This window comes from Ursus arctos, unplaced genomic scaffold, assembly GCF_023065955.2.
Source record: "Ursus arctos isolate Adak ecotype North America unplaced genomic scaffold, UrsArc2.0 scaffold_25, whole genome shotgun sequence".
Lineage (NCBI taxonomy): Eukaryota > Metazoa > Chordata > Mammalia > Carnivora > Ursidae > Ursus > Ursus arctos.
In genome coordinates, this window is record NW_026622930.1 from 40,654,214 (window position 1) to 40,678,708 (window position 24,495).

Here is a 24,495-nt window from a genome sequence, read left to right on the forward strand (position 1 = left end):
CCCACTTTTTCTTTCTCTACAATAGTTTCACATGTTGCAGTTTTAAATTATTACACGAAAAATGCAGCCTGGTTATTTGAACTTTTGATAACGGCATCTATTTTTTTTTCCTATTAGAGTGTTTCAATTTTAAAATTAGGAAATCTTGCAGACAGTATCCACTGTCAACTACCTGACTTTAACTGGACCTATCTGCTTCTCAATATATTCCTTTATAACTCTTCTGTTCGTGTGTTCCAAATGTTTTTCCATATTATAAGTGCTTAAATCTAACATCCCTTCCCAGGATATGACCTTGCCTCCTACTTTACTAGAAAAAAATAGACTCCATCTGCCCAATTCTCTCATCCATCTTCTCTATACCAAAATGATTGTGTCCATGCCACATCCAAATTTCTGATTTTAACAGAGCTGGTTTATAGATTATTTTACATTTTCTCTGCAGACCTCTTAGTTTTTCTTCAACTATCTTTTCTAACCTCTTGACTCAAAAGTATGTGTTTTCCTTTTAAGGGCTAACCTTCTCCTTCTAGAGCCTTCTTTTAACAACTGAAGTCTCCCTTCCTGTCTCCTTTCTCCATTTATCATTTCATCATCTCTATTTTATTTCTGACCAGCTGATTATTAAATCAGAAACTGTGAAAGGTCTGAGACCTTACCTTACTTGAAAGCTAACAGATTAGCTTGCCATTGTTGTATATACATATACTGACAGAAAACACAAGACCCATGGAGTCAGAGAAAAAGACAATTTATTATTCATGGAAAAAACAACCAAAGTAATGTCTTGTATCAGGTCCTTAGCCCCAGTTCCCATATGGTTGACACAGTGAGGGCCAGATGTTACTTGTGCCTGCAGCAAGATATATTACAGGGGAAGAACCCTGAAATAAGGAAGGGAGATAGTCAGACCTTATCTTTACTCTGGAATGTAAGCAAGGACAGATACAGAGACTTTATCACCCCTGCCCCCATACCCAAATGTCCCCAGGGAGGAAGATGTTCTCTATTTTTATTCTACTAGCCAGGAGACAAATCTTCCCTCTGGAAGGTAGACACTGTCTCTACTTTTCAAGGATATTTTCTGTGCAAAGCTCTTTGCTCAGAAGACCATGCAGAAATGTGCAACATTCATAGAGAAATGTCTTTCAACACAATTTTCCCAGGTTTCTCTTCAAATATATCTGATATCGTCTATACTCACTATCTTTGTTGTTGTACTCTCTATTAATTCCTTGTACTTTTTTTCTATTATTCCACTGAAAACTATCCTCTCCAAGGTATCCATGACATACTGGTAACCCAACCAAATGGTCTTTTCTTAATCATTCTTGACTTTTTGCAGAATTTAACAAAGGATATACTTGCTTCCTATTACCTCTAAACTACTCTGCTGTTTTCTATGACTAATCTGATTCTTAGATCTGTCTCCTTTGCCTATCTCTCTTTTCTTCCCTCTTTTGGGTTTTTCACTCTGACTATTAGATGTCAACATAGCACAGGTTGACTTCCTATTCTATATTGTTCCCTCAAATGTCTTCTAGTTTGAGTTTCAGTTGTCACCTCTGTAAGTGACTGTAATTTCCTTCTTATAATCCAAAACTCACCTAACTTCTCAATATTTCTGCCTATACGTAATAAATTTTAAACCTAAGAATAAATTCCACAACCTGACTTTTTAAAATTTTTGTCAGTGGGGCACTCATTCTATCAATTCTTTATTTTTTCTTAAGAACAAATTTATTCTTATGCACAGCAATCTACATGCATCTCCAAATAATTATTGTGAGTGAAAAAATCCAATTCCTAGAGGTCACATACTGTATAATTTCATTCATATAACATTCTTTTCTTTTTTATCCAGTATAATTGTGTACGGCGTTTATTGGTTTCAGGTGTACAATATAGTGATTCAACAATTCTGTACATTACTCACTGCTCATCACAATAAGTGTACTCTTAATTCCCTTCATCTATTTCATCCATCCTTCCACTCACCTTCCCTCTGGCAACCACCAATTTGTTCTCTATATTTTCTCTAAGAGTCTTTTGTTTGCTTGTCTCTTTTTTCTTTGTTCATTTGTTTTGTTTCTTAAATTCCATATATTAGTGAAATCAGTCTTTCTCTGATTAACATTTCACTTAGCCTAATACCCTCTAGATCCATCCCTGTTGTTGCAAATGGCAAGATTTCATTGTTTGCTATGTCTGAGTAATGTTCCATTGTATACATGTACCACATCTTCTTTATCCATTCATCTAACAATGGACACTTGGGCTGCTTCCATGTCTTGGCTGTCATAAATAATGCTGCAGTAAACATAGAAGTGCATATAACTTTTCATATTAGTGTTTTTGTATTCTTTGGGTAAATACCCAGTAGTTGAATTACTGGATCATATGGTAATTCTACTTTTAATTTTTTGAGGAACATCCATACTGTTTTCCACAGTGGCCACACCAGTTTGCATTCCTTGCTTGAAGGGTTCCTTTTTTTCTACATCCTCACCAAGACTTGTTTCTCGTGTTTTTTATTTTAGGCATTCTGCCAGGCGATATCTCATTGTGGCTTTGATTTGCATTTCCCTGATGATGAGTGATGTTGAGCATCTTTTCATGTGTATGTTGGCCATCTGTATGTATTTGTAGAAATGTCTGTTCATGTCTTCTGTCCATTTTTTAACTAGATTATTTTTTTGTTTTGTTTTTTGATGTTGAGTTGTATAAGTTCTTCATATGTTTTGGATATTAACCCCTTATTGGATATATCATTGGCAAATATCTTCCATTCAGTAGGTTGTCTTTTTGTTTTGTTGATGGTTTCCCTTGTTGTGCAGAAGCTTTTTATTTTGATGTGGTCCCAATAGTTAATTTTTGCTTTTGTTCCCTTGCCTGAGAAGACATACCTAGACAGATGTTGCTATGGCCAGTATCAGAAAAATTATTGCTTGTGCTCTCTTCTAGTATTTTTATGTTTTCCGTTCTCACATTTAGGTCTTTAGATTCATAACCTAAGAATGTGGTTGAGTAGACTCACTCAAGTTCAACAGTATTTTTTTTTAAAGATTTTATTTATTTATTCGACAGAGATAGAGACAGCCAGTGAGAGAGGGAACACAAGCACGGGGAGTGGGAGAGGAAGAAGCAGGCTCATAGTGGAAGAGCCTGATGTGGGGCTCGATCCTGGATTGCCGGGATCACGCCCTGAGCTGAAGGCAGACGCTTAACCGCTGTGCCACCCAGGCGCCCCATGTTCAACAGTATTTTAACTAGAGTTCTTCACACCATTCTAATCCATTTTCTACATACAATTCATCTAAGAAATTACTCAAACATAAAATCATATTACAGAGTTTGTGGGCGTTAAAGACTAATTCTTTAGCATTTTTATACAAGGTCTCCACAATTGGGTGACTGCTTACCCCTCCAATTTCACTTGTGCTGTATTACACCAAAATACTTGCTTTGACCTTAATTCACTGGTCATTTATTCCAACATGTTCAGAAACCTTGCTATGAACCAAGTATTATGCTCGGCACTGGGGCTATAAATATGAGTAAGTTATAGTGTCTCTTAAGAGGTAAATAAAAATGTAGATAAATGCCATAAAATGTGATTAGTAAAGCAAGGATACAGAGCGGTGTTTCACTTCCTAAGTCACTTAAGGTGACAATATAAAATATAACACTCAAGTAAAGTCTTGAAGGATGAGTTGGAATTTGTTATACGACACAGAAAGCTTATTTCAGGGTAAGTAAAAACACATAAGAAGGCACAGAGATGTGAAACGGAATCCCTTATTTGAAGAGTTGTAAATAATCCAAAATGACCAGACCATAAGATTGAAGTTGGGATAAAAGTATGCAATGATGGGAAGGTGGGGAAAGATGATGGAAGACCTGTTATGTCAAAAGGAGTGTGGGCTTTGTCCTGGAATTATATGATCGGATTTACTTTTTAAAATGAAAACACCCCATAATAATAATAATTTATTCAGGCAATAGATGCCAAAACTAGTGGATGAAAATTTGAAAAACAATATTTACACTGTAAATATCTCTCCACATGTATTCATTACAATGAGAAAAATGGTAACTTAGTGGAGAAATTGGATAGACACCACACCTTAACCAATTGCTCAAGGTGGAGCATGGCGTTAATGGGATAAATCAGCATCATGGGCCTCCTGATGTAATTCATTGAGAAGAACACAGCACCATTACTTCTGTGGTATTCCTACCAAAATGGAGATCCTGAATCTAATTATGAAGAAACAGATAAACCCAAACAGAAGCATTCTACAAAATCACTGAAAAGACAAATGGAAAAATTGAAAATTAAAGGAGTTTAAATACACAGATTAATGCATAATCTAGGTATTTATCCCCATGAATGGGGATACTATTGGAACAAAAGGCAAAATCTCAATAAGGTCTGAAGGTTAGGTAATAGTATTGTATTGACATTCGATTTTATAATTTTCATAATTATATTGTGGTTACATAAGAGAATTTTATTTCTTAAGGAAGCATACATTGAAGTACACATTTAGTGCTAAAGGAGCATCACATACACAGGCTACTGTCAAATGATATTTTAAAATCATATTAAAACATGTTCATATATAGAACATATTGTTTATAGCAGCATTATTCACAATACCCAAAATGTGGAAGCTACTCAAGTGTCCATTGATGGATGAATGGACAGACAAATCGTGGTATATACATACAATGGAATCTTATTCAGCTTTAATAAAGGGGATGGAAAATGTGACATGAGTTACAACATGAATGAACCTTAAAGACATTATGCTAATTGCTATAAGCCAATCACAAAAGAACAAATACTGTATGATTCCCCTTAGATGAGGTTACTAGAGCAGTCAAATTCACAGACAGAAAGTATAATGGTGGTTGCCAGGTGCTGGAGGAGGGAGCAATCAGGTGTCATTGTTTAATGAATACAGAGTTTTAGTTTGGGAGGGTGAAAAAGTTCTGGAGATGGATAATGGTGATGATTTGCACAACAATGTGAATGTACTTAATGCAATTGAACTATACACTTAAAAATGGTTAAATGGGGGGCGCCTGGGTGGCTCAGTCGGTTAAGCTCCTGGCTCTTGGTTTCAGCTCAGGTTGTGATATCAAGGTCATGAGATGGAGCCCAGTGTTGGACTCCAAGCTCAGCGCAGAGTCTGCTTAAATTTCTCTCTCCCTCTCCCTCTGCCCCTCCCCCCACTCTCTCTTTCTCTTTCTCTCTCTCTCTGTAAAATAAATGTGTAAGTCTCTTTAAAAAATGGTTGAGAGGAGCCTTGGTGGCTCAGTTGGTTAAGCATCTGCCTTTGGCTCAGGTCATGATCTCAGGGCTCTGGGATGTGCTGTGTTGGGCCTCCTGCTCAGCAGGGAGTCTGCATCTCCCTCTTCCTCTGCCCCCCTATGCCCATGCTCTCTCTCTCAAATGAATAAATTATTAAAAATCTTTAAAAAATGGTTAAATGGTGAGTTTTGTGTTTTATATATATACGTATCTTAGTACAACTTATAAAAATAATTAAAATTTTATGTAGACAGATGAAAATAAAGGAAAAATTGTAAAGTGAACACTTATCTTCAAAAGATATAGACGGAATAAAGAATGGAAGCAGAGAGACCGACTGAAAAGGTGTTGTAATATGTACCTTAGCAGTGGAGACAGAGAAAATGTATATATCTGAGAATGATTAGGAAGCTAATAGGATAATATTTCAGACTCCTGTATCACATCTAGCTTCTGGTTAACCAAAATACACGGATGTGAGTGCATGCACAGGCTGCTTGCTATCTTTGCCTGACCATTTACCTAACACTCATTTGCCCTTCATAACTTGGTTCTGGCTCAAATGTGACTTCTTTTGAGAAGTCCTCACTGACTCTACACAGTCTTTCCCCTTTCTCCTTACCTCACTTGGACTGAGTCTTTCTCCCTTCGTAGATGTTATGATAGTATCTTTTTCATTGATATCACAATGTGTCAAAATATATGGTTTATCTATTTCTTCAAGAAACTGAGCTCCTTGAGAGCAGAAACAGTTACTATATTTATGAATACACAGCACCTTTTATAATGTGTGCTCAATAAGTGCTTGAATGGAATTAGTAAGTTATTGGGTACTTACACTTTTTTTCTTTATTCTGTTTTATATTTGCCTCTTTCCATGTCCCCAGAGTTCATACCCTATTTCAATAGTCCTATAACCATAGTTCCTCTGTACTATCCTGTGCATTGATGCCAGATTAATGAAATTTCATATTTTGGAGTGTCTACATAAAAAAACTTGAGTATCTTCCCATCATCTAAACAAATAAAGTCCAAATTCACCAGTAAGAAATTAGGAACTTCCACACTATGCTCTCAGAATTTACCATGTTTATTTCAAATTCTATTTACCTACGTACTTAATTTTATTCAACAAGGATAGGTTCTCAAATACTATCCTTTGCAAGGCTTTGTGAAGGAAGGACGTTTACTAAATATGATATATGCTTATTATCTTTGTGTTCATTTTTTGGTTCCTTGTTTCCTTTTACTACTTCATTGCATCTTAAGGGAAAATAATCTGGAGAACATTCAGCCATATTCATATTTAAGTAAGTAGTTCCATTTTAAGACAAAATATAAGTGGGATGCCTGGGTAGCTCAGTCAGTTAAGCCTCTGCCTTCAGCTCAGATCATGATCCCAGGGTCTGGGGATCGATTCCTGCCTCTGGCTCTTTGCTCAGCGGGGAGCCTTCTTCTCCCTCTGCCTGCTCTGCCTGCAGCTCTCCCTGCTTGTGCTCTCTCTCTCTCTCTGATAAATAAATAAATAAATAAATAAATAAATAAATAATCAAATCTTTAAAAAAAGACAAAATGTAAATAATATATTGAAGTTTAGAATAGGTGGCAAGCTATCTAGCACAATGTCTGGCTCATAATAAAATTCAATAAATGTTTAAACTGGATTAATTCTGTCTAAAATTTTAAAGATAGAAATTTAAATTTAAGACTATAACAAAGAAAATTGTTATTGATTTAAGCCTTTGGAAACCTGCTTATTTTTGCCTCATGGTAGTTCATATGTTAACACTTGAATTTACTTATGTTATTTGTAATGTATTATTATTTGTAGTTATATCACTTTGAAACACAAAGTCAAAACAAGTTTAAGAATACTATATTACACGTGTTTTTTCAAAACCTTTTTCTATACTCTCTTTATAGGTTATATGTAAAGTCAGATGTGCCACTGAACTTGACAAACACAAGTAAGTTTCATGAGTAGCAAGATCTAATTTTTTTCACAATAGACTTCTCAAGGTAGAAGGGCATGGTAGGTGAAGGTACTGTAGCAGTTTTATAGGAAGTCCGGTAGTTAGATTAGCACATGGGAAATGAATGAGTAACCTACAGTTCTCCCCCTTTGCCATATTGCTGCCTAACACCTGTTTTTTTGCTGCTCTGCTACTGTCCTGCTTTAGATGTCAGATATAGTTTCATAGGGCCCACACATACTAAAGTTGGATTTTACTGTTTGGGGCAAGCATGTATAGTACAGTTCCATGAAATAAGGAATGTTTCAGTACTGACTAACATCAAAAATGGGAGTGGTAAGCTGGGGAGTCAGGAGATTTGGGTTTCAGACCAATTCTCCCACTAACTTGTTGACTATGCAACTCATTTAACCTCTCTATACTTTGGCTTCCCCTGGGTATATGGGTAACTTCAAGGTCCATTTTGGGTTTCAAGTTATATATTATTATTTTTATTATGTAATTTGAGAGAATATTAAGATCTGAACTTCTCAAACTGAAATCTTTGTACTTTGAATGTACACTTAACAAAGATTGCTTGTTACAGATTACACATTACCTTCAATTAACCTCTTGTAAACTATTTCCAAAGGCGGACAGCATTTTATGATTCCCACTCTTGAAAGTGACCCAAAATAGAAGATATTAAGATGCCAAATAGATTTCTGGTTCATATTAATTTAGGTTATAAACATATTTGAATTGGTAATAGATGGCTGTTATAGCTACTTGATACAAATATCCACACCTTACATGAAGAGCTTTTATGCAGTGATCTCATTTTTCTTGGGGGGAATATAGTCGGGGTATTTCATTTTCAGAGTTGCTGTGTATGCATAGTAAATATGCAAGTTTGTAAGAAGCTGAGGTATCGATGAGGTTCTTGAAACTACATATACTGTCCCTATGTTCTTCTTTGGTCATGTTTGAAAGTAATGTTTGCTATGGATAGTCAGAAGTTCATAAAAATTGAACATTATTTAAAACACATTTCCCTTAACCTCTTGAAATTAATATTAGTGATCAATTTAAATTTAGATAGAGTATATTAATTTTCCAAGCAAATTATAAAAGCTTGGTAATTCTTAGAATGGAAAGGTCAATGAAAATATGTTTAATAGTTATAAAAATGAAAAGTGCTGGATTACCTTAATTAGTGTTAAAATAATATTATATTATTCTTCCTGGTAGAGGCAACTGAGTTCAAGTCCACATGCAATTATTTTTAAATTAATGTTTTAAAACCTAATGCCATTTTAAAATTGTTTAGATACTAATTTCATAAGAGCAAAGATATCCCAAGTAACTCTGAGTGATTATTGAATTTGTATTTAATGAAATTATAGAATTTCAAGCTGAATGTATTACTGTGCCTGAAGTAGCACACTAATTCAGAATTAAGTCTAATCTCTCATTAGTATATAAACATCTAATAAATTTATTTTTTTTCTTTCAGAATTCTGTTGCATTTGGGCTTTATATTGGCAAGCCTTCTTTTTTTAGTGGTGAACTTGACTTGTGCAATGCTAGTCCACGGAGATGTCCCAGAAAATCAGTTGAAATGGACTGTGTTTGTTCGAGCATTAATTAATGATAGCCTGTTTATTCTTTGTGCCATCTCTCTAGTTAGTTACATATGCAAAATTACAAAAATGTCATCAGCAAACGTCTACCTCGAATCAAAGGTAAGTATATTTCTTAAATTTACAATCCTCATCCTATGGAGCATATTTTAATGGAAAGCTTATGTTTTTTTAAAAAGTGTTCTGAATGTAAGGTACATTTTTGAGCTCGAAAGAATGGTCACAAGATATTAAAAAGCATTCAGAACTTGGCCCTTACTAAATAATAGTTTTTTTAGAAGTTTATATTGAGCATATTGTATTTTCTGTGACTTATATCCTCTGCATAGGAGGGTAAATGAAATAAACCAGAATGTACGTGAATGTATCACAAATGGTCTAATATATGAAGCCACATTAACAATTTAAGATTTTGTCAGTAACAGTGGCAGGATTGCCATTAAACAAATTTACCAGATTATGTCTACACATATTTAGGTTAGCAGTGTTAAGATGTCATACTTCTAAAAAGGTGTTTATTTGTATAAAGATTTAGGAAATGTTACTTCATGCCATAATATGAAGACCCTATGATTTTAAAACAGCTTTTCATGTAATTAAATTTATAAATGCCTTGCTTCAGCCTTTCCTTATACTTTGTTTGGATCAGCAAACAGAGGCCAATGCTAACTGATTAACAAAGAACCATAGAAGTTTCTACTGTTGAAGGACAATGCGGTTGAGCAGTGAATCAGTCCTCACAGTGTGTATGTGTCACTGGGTGTGTGGGCATAGATGTGTGCATTTGGGGGTGTGATTTATATATACACACGAGCTTGCCCTAATTTGGCATCATTATCTATTCACTGAAGATAAGGAAGATACTGTCTTAAACAGTTCTCTGAAATATAGTTAGACTTCTATATTGTTGTCCTCTTTCATATAATCCTAGTAAAAGTAAGGTGCTTTAATTAAATGTATGGTAATCAACTTGTCCTTTAAATTTAGGTAGATACTTTAATTTTAGTTTTTAAACATCTATCAGTAGAATGCAGGATAAATAGAAATAAAAATATATATACAGAGAGAAAGAGAGAGGCTTTCAAACCTATTCATCTTACCTGAAAAATTATTGTATCCAATTTATATTCTAAAAAGTCCCAAATTGTAAATGTTATTGCTAATTCTGGCTTCAGTTTAGTGTTAAGAGTGATGGTTTCACTGCTACAGTATATAATCTTTTGCTGTAGCACCAGCATCTCCACTTAATGTAATAACATCACCATAACATTCATGCCTTGTGCTTATCTAGTGATAACGCATAAATAGATGTGGTTGAATTTAAAAGGCTCCTTTTCTGGGTATCTAACAACTTTTAAAGTTTGGATTTACTTGCTTTGAAATAGACATTTCTCTGAATATAGTAAAGTTGCCAAACTGAGAGGAAAACCTCATCTGATAACTCCTCCAGAATTATTTCAAATACCTTCCCCTAACTATCATACGAAAGGTATTCACTTTTTTATTATTATTATTTTAGAAGTCTTACATTTAAAAGGTGCATGGGTACAGAATTCTCTAGGAACATTACAGAGAGACACGTTTAAATACGTGCCTTTAAAGGTGAACATAATATGAGATACTAGATTATTTGTATTACATTGTATTGTTATGTAGTTCTTTGTCTCCTAACTAGGTTATAAACATTTATTCAAAGAGTACATCATCTTGCTTTCATGTTCTCCTTGTAAAATCACTAGGCCCATTTTTATTTTTTTACTTCTGTACAGGAATAGCCATTTCTTTTAGTCAGTGGACAAATCCAGGCTGAACATCTACCTCTGACACTTTCAAACTGACTCTGCTTCCTATTGTCCCTAGAGCTTTTCCTTAAAGTTCAGACTTTGGTCTTCTGTTTTCCTTCTTATTCTTCTTTCCTTCTTCTACATATTCAGTGATAATGACATCTTCCATGATTTGTTTCAACTCAGTCATACCTACCTTATTTCTAAGTGGCACACAACATTCTTCCCTGTCTCTATATCCTTAGGCTGTTTCATTTTCCAGGAACATCTCTCCCCCACCCAGGGCTCTATACCTGTGTGTCCTTATCCTACTAAACTCTGAAGGCATAACTCTAGTATTTCCCCTTTATGTGAACTTAATTGGATTCCTTCTCCTTCACTTCAAAAATAAAATTTAGAAACAACTATCTGAATTCTCTTTAAAAATTTTTTTTTATTTGGTTAGCAACTAGGACAGTGCTGTGTGTTGGTTCTCTTTTTCAAAGTAGCAATTCTTAACTGAGTTTTTAATTAGTTATTGTCAATTTGAATAGTTTATTTCTGCTCTTTCATTTTTTAATTTTCTTGCATATTTAAGTTTTTTACTTTGTCTTGTCTATGTTCTTACATACATATGTGGTTTATTATTTTGTAAATAGCATATTTAGAGTGATATGTTTTCTCAAGTACTGCTTTGGCAGCTTTCCATAATCTTGCTATATTGTACCAACATTCTTATTTAACAAAAACAAAGGAAATTTTCTGTTTCAATTTCAGCCACATCTCCAACATTACATACTTATATATCAATGTGAATTAGATATTATCTTTATATATAGGTCTTCCTTCAACTTATTTTGGTAGAAAGTCTAAAATTCAGAATTTATTTAATTTTTATCAGAGTTATAACATAACTTTTAACATTAAAATGCATACTGATGGGGCTCCTGGGTGGCACAGTTGGTTTAGCGTCCAACTCTTGGTTTTGGCTCAGATCGTGATCTTAGGGTCATGAGATCGAGCCCCACATTGAGCTTCAGGCCCCAGCCTCCGAGCTCTGTGCTCCAAGCTCGGGTCTTGGAGCTCAGGGCTCTGGGCTCAGGGTGGAGTCTGCTTAAGACTCTCTCCCTCTCCTTCTGCCCTTCCCCCCAGCTTGCGCTCGCACTCACTCTTTTCTCTCAAATAAATAAATCTTTTTAAAAAAATAAATGCATACTGATAAAATTATTTTTATTCTAATATTCCTTTCTATTTCAGAAAAAAGTAAGAATATTTATAAGAACATAAAACATATAATATTTTTAGTGGACAAAATAATTTATCAGATAATAAGGTTTAACCAATGTAGATGCTTAGTCCCTGTAATGATAGGTTGGGATTATCTGTATAAAAGACCACTCAAAGGCACAGTGGGAATAAAAGTTAGGCTTTTGGGTTTATTTCTCTGGTTAGGGACATGCACAATTTTATATCTATATAAGAATGTAACAGGAATCATTGTCCGATACTTAGTATCAGATCAGCTTGTCTCCCAGCCCAGTCAGCCATTTGCAAATAATGCATTCTCTCTCTCTCCTGAATTCCCAGGTTTTAATTACTATGTAAACCTTTCTGTCCAATGTTCACTCAACCCTTTATCCATATTAATTTAATATATTAGAATGGGAAATAGCATCAGCATCTTGCAGAGACACAGTAACATTCAATTTGACTGATATTTCTGCATGTAGACCAGCTGATCCTATAAAACCGAGGCAGTGGTTTATGGTAATTTAAGCCATAATTTAAGAAATACGCTAAAATACTATGAGTGTCTCTCTTCCACCACCCTGAAATATGATTTAACCAGAATTTAGGGAAGATGCTGGTAGAGAAATAGAGGCTGCACCATCCTCTGTAATGCTATGATTACAACTTTCCTGATATTTTGCTATAATTTCTCTCCTGAATAATGAGGATTTACTCTACCTATCTTAAGTTGTGGCACCTATTTACTTTGCTGCCTTCATTACTCCAGTTCTTATACCTCAAGTCTTACTTCTTTTTTTTTTAAAGATTTTATTTATTTATTTGACAGAGATAGAGACAGCCAGCAAGAGAGGGAACACAAGCAGGGGGAGTGGGAGAAGAAGAAGCAGGCTCATAGTGGAGGAGCCTGATGTGGGGCTCGATCCCATAACGCCGGGATCACGCCCTGAGCCGAAGGCAGACGCTTAACCGCTGTGCCACCCAGGCGCCCCTCAAGTCTTACTTCTTATTCTGTTGCTGAGTAGACCCACCACACACTTGTCCCATTTTTAAAAATCCATAGGAGCCAGAAATCTAATTTCATTGTCTTTGCAGCATGAAAACTATTTTTGAAACTGTTTAGATCTTATAATTATCAAAATTCAGTTGACCCTTGAACAACAGAGGGATTAGGGACACTGACCTACTATACAGTTTAAAACCCACATATGACAGAGTGCCTGGGTGGCTCAGTTGGTTAAGTAGCTGACTCTTGATTTTGGCTCAGGTCATGATCTCAGGGTCCTGGAATTGAGCCCCATGTCAGGCCTCTGTGCTCAGTGGGGAGTCTGCTTAAGATTCTCTCTCTCACTCTCCCTCTGCCCCTTCCCCCACTCATACTCTCTCTCTTTCTCATTAATAAATAAACCTTTTTTAAAAATTAAAATAAAATCCACATATAACTTTTGACTCCCCAAAAACTTCTTCTAATGTCTTTGTTTCTTTTTAAGCATAGGTGACACATTGACTCCCCCAAAATTTAACTACTAATAGCCTACTGCTGACTGGAAGACTTACCAATAATATAACAGTCAGTTACCACATACTTTGTTTGTATATTATATGTATTATATACTGTTTTCTTATAATAAAGTAAATGAGAGGAAAGAAAATGTTATTAAGAAGATCATAAGTAAGGGGTGCCTGGGTGGCTCAGTTGGTTAAGTGTCTGCCTTCAGCTCAGGTCATGATCCTGGGGTCCTGGGATTGAGCCTGGAGTCAGGCTCCCTGCTCAGCAGGAAGTCTGTTTCTCCCTCTTCCTCTGACTCTCCCCCCTGCTCATACTCTCGCTCGTGCTCTCTCTTTCTCTCTCTCAAATGAATAAATAAAAAATCTTTTTAAAAAATAAGGAAGAGAAAATACATTTACAATACTGAGAATTAAAACAAAAAATCTGTGCATATTTGGACCCATGCAGTTCTGTTGTTCAAGGATCAATTGTATATTTTTTAATTTACTAATTGCTATTACTTTGTTTTCTTATTGTTGATGCTTAGTTTGGCATTTTTGCTATTTGTTTTCTTATTGTTGTGTAGTTTGGCATTTTAATTTCAAAATGGAAATAGCATTTTGAGATTGTTTCAAAAAATATATGTAGGATTCTGCTTCTGATAATGGCTGAGTAGCTTCTATTGGACAAACCTTCCACAGATAGCAATGATAAATTCTGGACAAAATATAAAAAGCACTGAAGGCACTGGAGAGCAACCACTTAGAAGAAGGAAATGACACTGAGTGAGTTTCCTGTTTTTTACAGCTTCTAGCCTGAGGAAAGTTCTCATCCATGGGGCAGCCAAAACTTGAAGAGAAAACTTCTGTTTTACTTCCTTGAAGAATCAGAAGATAAAATTCAAGTAACTACCACAGATGGAAAATGACTGGGAAATATCAGGAAAAAGACACCCAGATAGAGGAAAGCCACAAGTTCTGATGACAAATTCTGCCAAATTTTTATCTGATACCTGAACTACATACGAGCAGGACAGAATTCAAGTAGCACAGTTAATGATATTTCAGCTGCTGTCCGTGCTTAGGAGATGGCTTGGGATTTGAGTCTAGCCAAGTTAATTTTTGCTTTAGAAAAAAAAAAAGGAAAAGAAAAAAAATCAATACTTTTCAGAAGAAATAACAGAATCCAGACTCTCTAAAGCACGTCACTCATAAGGTCCAGAACACAATCCAAGGTTACTGGATATATGAAGAAACAGGAAAAAATACAACTCATACTCAAAAAGCAGAAAGCAATCATTGGAAGCAATTCCCCCTTCCAGATGACTTAGATGTTAGCTATATCAGACAAAGATTTTATAATATGCTCAAGTATGCTTAAGGAAAATATACTTTGATAAATAAATAGGAAATCTTGGGAGAAATAGAAACTATAAAAGGAAATTCTAGAATTAAAAAGTACAATATTTAAAATTAAAAAGTCACCAGTTGGGCTTAACAGCAGATAGGAGATGAAAGAAGAAAAAGTCAATGAACTTAAATAAACAGAAAGTATCCAGTTTGAAGAACAGAGGAGGGTGAGGGGAAAGATGATAAAAAAATGAACAGAATCTTAGGACCTAAGTATGTATAAGTGGAATCCCCAAAGGAAAAGAGAGAAAAAATGAGGTTGGAAAAAATATTTGAAGAAGTAATGATTGAAATTTTTTGATTTTGATGAAAGACATAAATTTACAGTTTCATGAAGTTCAGCAACCCCAATCAAGATAAATATAAAGAAAGTCTCACCTAGGTTCGTTATAATCAAAGTACTTAAAACCAAAAATAAAAAGGAAATCTTGAAAGCAGAGAAAAATGACACATATATAAGGGAACATTGATTCAAATGATCAATCACTTCTCATCAGAAATACAGGAGACCAGAAGACATGGAAACATCTTTAACATGCTGAAGGAAAACTGTAGTCAACTCTGAAATCCATATCCAATCAAAATACAAAGAACATAAAGAATGATGAAAAAATAAAAACACCTTCCCGTAGAACTAAGAGGGTTAGTTACCAGCAGACCTGCATTGCTAGAAATGTGAAGAAAATTCTACAGACTGAAGGGAAATAAAGTCAGTTTGAATTTCATCTCTTCAGGATGGAATGAAGAAGACAAATAGTAAATATGTAGGTAAATATAATTTCTTAAATTCTAAAAAAGAAATATGACTGTGCAAAGCAAAACTTATAATGTAAGGCTTACATATGTACATATATAATTCTCTATATATACTATATATAACAACCATAGCAATTATAGCATAAAAGACGGGACAAATGCATCCATATGGTTACAAAGTTCTTAAATTTTATGTCAAGTGGTATGATATGACTATTACTTAGACCATGAAAAGTTAAGGATATATATTATAATTTCTAGAGTAGGGTTCTCAAACTTTTTAGTCTCAAGACTCCATTACAACCCTGAAAATTATTGAGAACCCCAAAGAGCTATTGTTTATATAGATTCTATCTTTTATTAGAAATAAAAATTGAGAAATTCTAAAAATATTCATTTGTTAATTCACTTAAAATAACAATAATAAATCCATTGTGTTAACATGTTTTTATGACAAAACATGTTATTTTGTTTATTTTTATAAACAAAAATAGATTAGAAGATCAACATTGTTTCACCTTTTGCAGATCTCTTTAATTCCTAATTTAATGGAAGACAGCTGGATTTTCCTGTTTGCTTCTGCATTCAATCTGTTGTGATCTGTCATTTAGGTTGAAGTATATGAAGAAAATCCTCACACATATATGTAGTTGGAAAATGGAGGAGAATTTTAATAACCTATTAAAAAAATTGTGGATATTCTTCTCTATACTACACCAAAAATTTGAAGTGGAGATTTCTTGAAGATAGTTGCCATGTGGAATCTAAAACCATATTAGTGAACTTTCTGTACGACCATTGATCTGTCTTGCACTTTGAATGATTGTGTAACATCATGCATTGATCATTGAAAGAGAGTTGGTCCCAGATCTTCAAAATGATGATACATTTCACTGGACAGTATTGAAAATCACGTTTGTTAATATCACCTCCAATCTCATCAGAAAGGTGTTTAAGTTTTCAGAAGCTGCCATGCCAGTCTTACCAGGGACATAAGTGCTTACAATTTTTCAAAAATCCTAATTTTAATTTGAAAATTTATGTTTCACCTTTGACAATAGTGTCAGGTATTTTTCTTGAAGTGAAAGGCTTATTTCATTTATTTTCAAAAGAACATATGCCCGATAACCAAGTCTGAATAACCACTGTTTGTCTTCCATAGTTGCTTGTTAAGTAAAAAATGGTGTTCTGTGAAAAAAGCGGCTACTTCAGCTCGCAAGTCAAAAACCACATAAGTGCTTTCACCACCATACTTCAGCATGCAGTAGAATTGCTCTAAGTGTCTCATCTCATCACACAGACTATTAAATAGACACATACTCTAGGGTTGGTAACTAGTAAATATTTTCACTGTTTCATCAAGGATATCATTAAGTGAAACTGACTTTCTTTTTTCATTGGGAATGCATAGCAGTAAAGAATACGATACAGTTTGGTGCCACTGCCTTGATTTGTACTAAGGCCCAGACGTTTTAGTTACCATTGCTTTAGTACCATCAGTGAACATGTCAACATAGTTGACCCACAATAAACAATCAGAAGAGTTTTCACCACTTTGGATATTTCAGCCACTTACGTCTCTTCTACAACATTGACCTAAAAGAATATCTTCCTGGATGATTAGCTGGTGCTGACACCATATGAATACAAACAAAATTAGTCTTGCCGTATCAGGTTCATTTATTTGTAAGACAAAAACATAAATCTGTAGACAAAATATTAAATCACTCTTTGTTTTCAATTAAATCTTTAAATCAGTGGATTTCTGTATTATTGGAAAATGGCAATGCCATAATTTCTTGAATGGACTTCCCATCCAGTAGGCATTCAGCAATGTCAACTGTGTAAGTCTTTACTGGTTTCTCAGCTAGTATGTGTGCTTTCTCAGGCAATGTATAGCCAGTGCTATATATTATAGCAATATAATAATGTAGTCTGTGAAATGTTTGAATGACTTTTTCATTCCTGGTTTAGAAAGTTATGAAAACAATTTTTAGTATTTAAAGTGCTCACCACACCTGCATTTAAATTTTCAATTCCTTTTGCTTTTAAACTCTGAATGATTGGTCTCAAAATGATGCTGCAGCCTCATTGTGCCATAATACTATTCAAAAAGGTTCTCTCAGAGAAGACACAATAAGGTAAATTATTAACATTTGCAAAGCCTAATGAAAGATAGTTTTCATTACACTTTATTTGCTGAAACAAAACAGAAATCAGTTTCATCCAGTTCCTTTGAGGTAGATTCCTTTCTTTATTGAGTCAGAGATTTCTAATCACTTTCATCTTTCTCAGCATCATAGAGGTAAACAGGAACATTGTATGTTGAGAAAGATATTTTTTATTGTGGCAAAATATACATAACATAAAAGTTACCATTTTACTCATTTTTAAGTTTACAGTTCAGGGGCGTTAAGTATATTCATATTGTTGTGTGACCATCACCACTGTCTATCTCCAGAACATTTCATTACCCCATACTGAACCTCTGTATCCTTTAAAAAACTAATTCCCCATTCTTAAGCCAATAATCCATTCTTAAATATGAAAAAATATGTTTTCACTTTAGAATAAAATATGATTAATTTCAAAATGAGTTTAATATCAAATTTTAAATTTTTTGAAGTTCTTAAATATTATAAAACAAATCTATCAGGAAAACCTATTCCTGTTGTATTTCCATGAAGATACAGGATTTCAAAATAACTACATATTGGATGATAATAAGATTTCAGCAGATATAACAGGTATAACCAAAGAAGACTAGTAAGAACCCAGTAAAAGAGAACAAGCTGAGCTCATCTCTAAATATGCACATATTTATACCCTAATTTTATTATAGCAGGAATTCTAGAAAACACAAGAATGCAATGCACACAAAATGTTGACATCCCTTATCATGTAGCCTCTGGAAAACTCTGCTGTGCTTTCTAAAGAGAATTAGAGTACAATAGGTAAATAACATCTCAGTATTTTTTTAATCATTTTGATTTTGATCTTTAAGTTCCGCGGACCATACTTTTTAAGAACTGCTGCCCTAGAGCAACCACTTAGGGCAAAACAAAATAAACAAAAACTAGTGAAGTATAGCTAAAAATCCAATAGATAAATTAAAATGGAATTCTAAAAAATACTCAATTAACCCAAAAGAACACAGGAAATAAGAGATAGAGGAAAAACAACAACAACAGAACACAAGAGGGGCAAACAGAAAACAAACAGTAAAATGTAAGATCTAAATCCAAACATATCACCAATTGTACTCAACGTTAATGGACTAAACACTCCCATTAAAAAGGAGAGATTGTCAAAATAGCACTTTAAATATAAAAGAAGATATAAGCCAAAAATAAATAGATGGAAACTAATATACTATGCATTCAGTTTAAGAGTAGAAGGCCCTTTAATATCAGATAAAATAAACCTAAAGACAGAGTATTACCAGATATGGAGAGATACCTTTCAGCAGGAAGTAAAGAATATTACCAAATATAAAGAGATACATTTCATCAGAAAGACCTAAAAATTTTAAATCTGGGCATTAAAGACAGCACATGATGTGATGAGCACTGGGTGTTATATGCAACTGATGAATTCTTTAACTCTACCTCTGAAACTAATAATGTACTATATGTTGGCTAATTGAATTTAAATTAAAAAAATTATAAATGTGCACACGAAGCCAAAATAGTAGGAAATAAAGCAGAAAGAAGATTTACCAAATAGTAAGAAATAAAGGGGGGAAAATCTGTACAATTATAGTTGGAGATTGTGATGCTGCATCCTCAACAATTGCTAAAACAAAAAATCAGTGCGAAAAATCTAACAACACTGTCAACACCCTTAAGCTAATTGACGCTCAATAACTGGAGAATATACATTCCTTTCAATTGAGCATGGAAGTGGTCATCAAAATAAACCATATAATGGACCATAAGACAAGTATCAATACATTCAAAAGGATTGGATTCAAAGAGTGTTCTCTTGCCAATATGCAATTAAATATCAATAATGATACAATATATTAAAAAATCCAAATATTTAAATATTATACAATGTAATCCTAAATAACTCATGGGAAAAGGAAGAAATCACAAGGAAAATTAGAAGATATCTCATGTAGGGATGTCTGGGTGGCTCATAGGTTAAGCGTCTTCCTTTAGCTCAGGCCGTGATCCCATGGTCCTGGGATGGAGTCCACATTGGGCTCCTTGCTCAGCAGAGAGCCAGCTTCTCCTTCTGCCTGCAGCTCCCTCTCCTTGTGCTCTCTCTCTCTCTCTGACAAATAAATAAAATCTTAAAAAAAAAAAAAAAAGATTTTGTATAGAAGGGTAATAAAATATCCCAAAATTTGTAGGATGCTGCTAAAATCGTGCTTAAAGAGAAAAATATACCTTTAAATGCTATATATTAGAATAGAAAAAAGATATAAAATTGTGACCTAAGATTTCACCTTAGACACTACAGGGGGAAACTAGGAAAAAGTTAAAAAAAAAAAAGGCAAAATAAGTGGAAGGGCTGCAATAATAAAGATAAGAATAGAAATCAGTGAAACAGAAAATAAACAATAAAGAAATTAAAGCCAAAATTTAATTCTGTGAGTAGATCAACAAATTTCGTGTACAGAAAAAAGCAGAGTGAAAATACAAACTGTCAACACCATGAATGAGAGAGAGAATTTCACTATAGATCTTAGTAGGCATTAAAAGAAAAATGAAAGAATATTATGAACAACTCTGTGGGTAAATCTGACAACTTAGAGGAAATGGATAAATTGCTTTAAAAATACAACTTAACAAACTGTTAGAAGATAAAATATAAAATCTGAATTTTATAGGAAATTTAAGGAAATTTAAGTTGTTATGAGAAATTTCCCCTCAAAGAAAACTCTAGGTCTAGATGGTTTCACTGGTTCATTTTATCAAGTATTTTAAAAAAATAATAATACCAATATTAAACAAATTCTTTTGAAAATAGAGAAGGAAGGAACGTTTTCCAACATATAATGAGGACAGCATTACTGTAGTACCAAAACTTGACAAAGATATTACACAAATAAAAATTACAAACTAGTGTCCCTTATACTTAAAGGCACAGAATCTAAGAAACAAATAAAAAGGATAATAAATCATGACCAAGAAGAGTTTATCCCAGGAATGCAACATTGGTTTAACATTTAAAAATGAATCAATTTAACTCACTACATTAAGAGAACAAAGAGAAAAAAATAATGAATAGATGTAGGAAAAGCATTTGACAAAATTCAGCACCCTCCATGATTTAAAAAAAAGGGGGGGAATAGAGAATACTAGGAATATTCCTCTGTCTGATAAAAAGACATCTATAAAAAAACCTACAATCAATGTCATACTTAAAGTACTGTTTTGTCCCTAGGATTGGGGACAAAGCAAGGATGCCCATTCTCACCATTTCTATTCAATATTCCAAGAAAACAAGAAAAAGAAACAAAAGGCATAAAATTGGAAATAAAAAAGTAAAACTGTGTCTAATTGCAGACAACAGAATTGTTTATGTAGAACATCTTAAATAACTAAATATTTAAATAAATAGATAACTGTTAGAACTTTGAATGTAGCAAGTTCTCAGGATACAAGGTCAAAATACAAAATTATATTGTATTTCTAGATATATTAAGAGCAGATAATTAGATGAAATTAAAAAAATAACCCCATTTATATTAACATCAAAAACCAAAATATTTAGGAGCAGATTCTCCAAAAAACAATTCCTGTATACTGAAAACTACAAAACATTGCTGAGAGAAACTCAAGACTCAAATCAACGGACACCATTGTTCATGGATTGGAAGATGAAGTATTGTTAAGATGGCAATTCTCCCCAAAATGATCTACAGATTCAAAGCAATCCTAATCATAATTCTACCATGAGATTCTTAAAAACAGAAATTGGCAATTTTATTATAAAATTTATGCGGAAATGAAAAGGACCTAAAAGTACCTTTAAAGTAGTGTTTCTAATAGAACTTTGTCTGATAATGAAAGTATTTTCTATCTGCATTATTCAGTATGGTAACTAGCCATATGTAACTATTGAGCTCTTGAAAGGTAGCTATTGTGATAGAGGATCTGATAATTTAATTTTTTAATTTTGTTATTTAAATTCAAGTAATTAACACATAGTGTATTATTAGTTTCAGAAGCAGAGTTCAGTGATTCATCAGATGCATATAACACCCAGTGCTCATCACATCATATGCCCTCCTTAATGCCCATCATGCAGTTATCCCACCCCCTCCACCCACCTCCCCTCCAGCAACCTCAGTATGTTTCCTATAGTTAAGAGTCCCTTATAGGAAGTGCCTGGGTGGCTCAATCAGTTAAGTGTCCCTTTGGCTCAGGTCTTGATCTCAGGGTCCTGATCTCAGGGTTCTGGGATCAAGCACCACAGTGGGTTTCCTGCTTGGAGAGCTGTCTGGTTCTCCCTCTCCTTCTCCTCTGCCCCTCCCCCACCTCTTGCGGGCTCTCTCTCTCTAAGTAAATAAATAATTTAATTTAAATATAAACACTCACCTGTAGCTAATGGCTATTACATTGAACAATGCAGAAAGAAACCCTGAAAAAGCAGGGACTTAACCTACATGGCTTGAAATTTCGTATAAAGTTACAATAATTAAAACAGTGTGACTGGCATAGAAGAGGCAAACAGATCAATAGAACAGAATAGAAAGCCTAGAAATCAATGCACCCTTATAAAGTCTTTTGATTTTTGGCAAAGGTGCTAAAGTGATCCAAAGGGAAAATGAAAGCTTTTTAACAAATGAGGCTGGAAAAACTGGATATCCATATGAAATAAAATGAACCCCTAACTTCATCTCATGCTATAACCACACAAAAAACTTTCAAAATGGATCATAGACCTAAATATAAATGAAAAAACTCCAAAGCTTCTAAGAGTAAATACAGAAGAGTATCTTTACAACTAAGGAGTATGGAAAAATTTCTTAGGTCATAGAAAGTAATCAGGAGGAATAAATTGATACATTAAACTTAATTAAAAGTTCAAATTTCTCATCCAACTATGGACTCTGGGAAACAAACTGAGGGCTTTAGGCGGGGGAGGGGGGATTGGGCTAGGCTGGTGATGGGTATTAAGGAGGGCACGTATTGCATGGTGCACTGGGTGTTATACACAAGTAATGAATCATAGAACTTTACATCAAAAACTTAGGAGGTACTGTATGGTGACTAACATAACATAATAAAAAATTATTATTAAAAAAAAATTCTCATCCAAAGAAAAGACTAAGAAAATGCAAAGGCAAACCACAGACTTCAATAAAATATTTGCAATACATATTTCTGACAAGGGACTCATTTCCAGCATATATAGATATCTCCTACAACTCAATTAAAAAAAAAAAAAGACAACCCAATATAGAAGTGGTCGAAGATATCAATAGATTTTTTCACAAAGAAGATAAACAAATGACCAATTAGCCAAATGTCAGTCTTTGGGGAAATGCAAATTAGAACCAAAAGGAGATACAACTACACATCCACCAGCATGGCTAAAATTAGAAAGATTGAAAACCCCTAATATTGTCTAGGATGTGGAGTAACTGGAATTCTCATCCTTTGTTGGAAGCGTACAACGATTTTGGAAAAAGATCTGGCAATTTCTTATACAGCTGAACTTATACCTCCCATATGAGTCAGTAATTCCATTTTTAGGTATTTACCACAAAGAAGTGAAAGCACATGTCCACAAAACAATTTGTATAAGAATGTTTCTAGAAACTGTCCATCAACAGGCAAAACAGTCATATGAACAATCTCATCTAATTTACGGTGGAATTAGTGTGATTAACTGTCCTGGTTTCTCTGGGGCTGAGAAGTTTTCTGGGATGTGGGACTTTCAGTGCTAAAACTAGGAAACTCTTGAGCAAACCAGCAGGAGCTGGTCTTTCCAATTACCCACCTCAGCAATACAAAGACCAAACTACTGAAACATCCAACAACATGGACGAGGCAGAAAACATCATGCCGAGTGAATGAAACCGACAAAACAGTTCATATCTATGGTCCCACTTAAATGAAGTTCTGAACTAAGTTGTGGTAAAAACAGAAGCAGGAGACTGTATGCATCTGAGGGTTTGGCTGGTGGGGAAGGAGTGTGAGGAACTTTCTGGAGTGATGGTAATGTTCTCTATTTTGGTAAAGATTTGGGTTATACTGGTGTACACATTTGTCAAAACTCAGTGAATAGTAAGTTGAAATTTCTGCATGCCTGCATTTAAAAATACCTGCAAACAAATAATGAACTATAGTCAATGACATACATACCAATGTATTAATAATATGCATACTGGAGTGAGATGTAACTCTTCTTTCTTTGTCTGTTATGGCATTTCTGAAAAAGTGGTGTAGATGTCAGAGATGGAGGAAGGGAGAATGACTTCTTGAGGATTGCTCCTGAGTGTCTGTTATGACTCTATTCATTTTAGGAAGATTTTCTTTAACTTTTTGACAACAGCTTCCATGTTGCTGAATCCTTTTTCTGTTTTTGTTTGTTTTGTAATCCTGTGTTTTATGGGAAGAATCTTATTTTGTTTTCTAAATTAGTGGGCTTCTTTCATTGTTTTATGTATGTAATTTGGCTGTAATCTTGTTTTATTTTATTAATTGCCTCAGTGTTATTGATTCTTTGCTCTTCTCAAAACCCTTTTTTTTTTAATATTGACAGATACAAGCAGAGTCTCCATATTATGTCTTTTTAGCGGTCATTTTATTTCTCTGTAAAGTTACTTAGGATTCTTTTAAATGATGGTAATGCTGGCAGCATTCTAGCTTCTTGTTACCTAATATTTCTTTAATAATCTAATACTTTTTTTTTAAAGATGTTATTTATTAATTGACACGGAGAGGGAGAGAGAA

At 34.1% G+C, this 24,495-nt stretch overlaps 1 protein-coding gene across 1 annotated transcript in view; it reads left to right on the top strand.

Annotated features, from left to right (window-relative positions):
- The window catches only part of GPR137C (G protein-coupled receptor 137C), a 59,260-nt gene that overhangs the window by 29,090 nt on the left and 5,675 nt on the right, over window positions 1-24,495 (top strand). Inside the window, exons 2-5 of the mRNA XM_057318522.1 lie at window positions 7,244-7,287; window positions 8,789-9,021; window positions 12,814-12,823; window positions 23,631-23,658. Of these exons, the coding sequence (XP_057174505.1) occupies window positions 7,244-7,287; window positions 8,789-9,021; window positions 12,814-12,823; window positions 23,631-23,658 (315 nt within the window). The remainder of the gene's footprint in view (window positions 1-7,243; window positions 7,288-8,788; window positions 9,022-12,813; window positions 12,824-23,630; window positions 23,659-24,495) is intronic.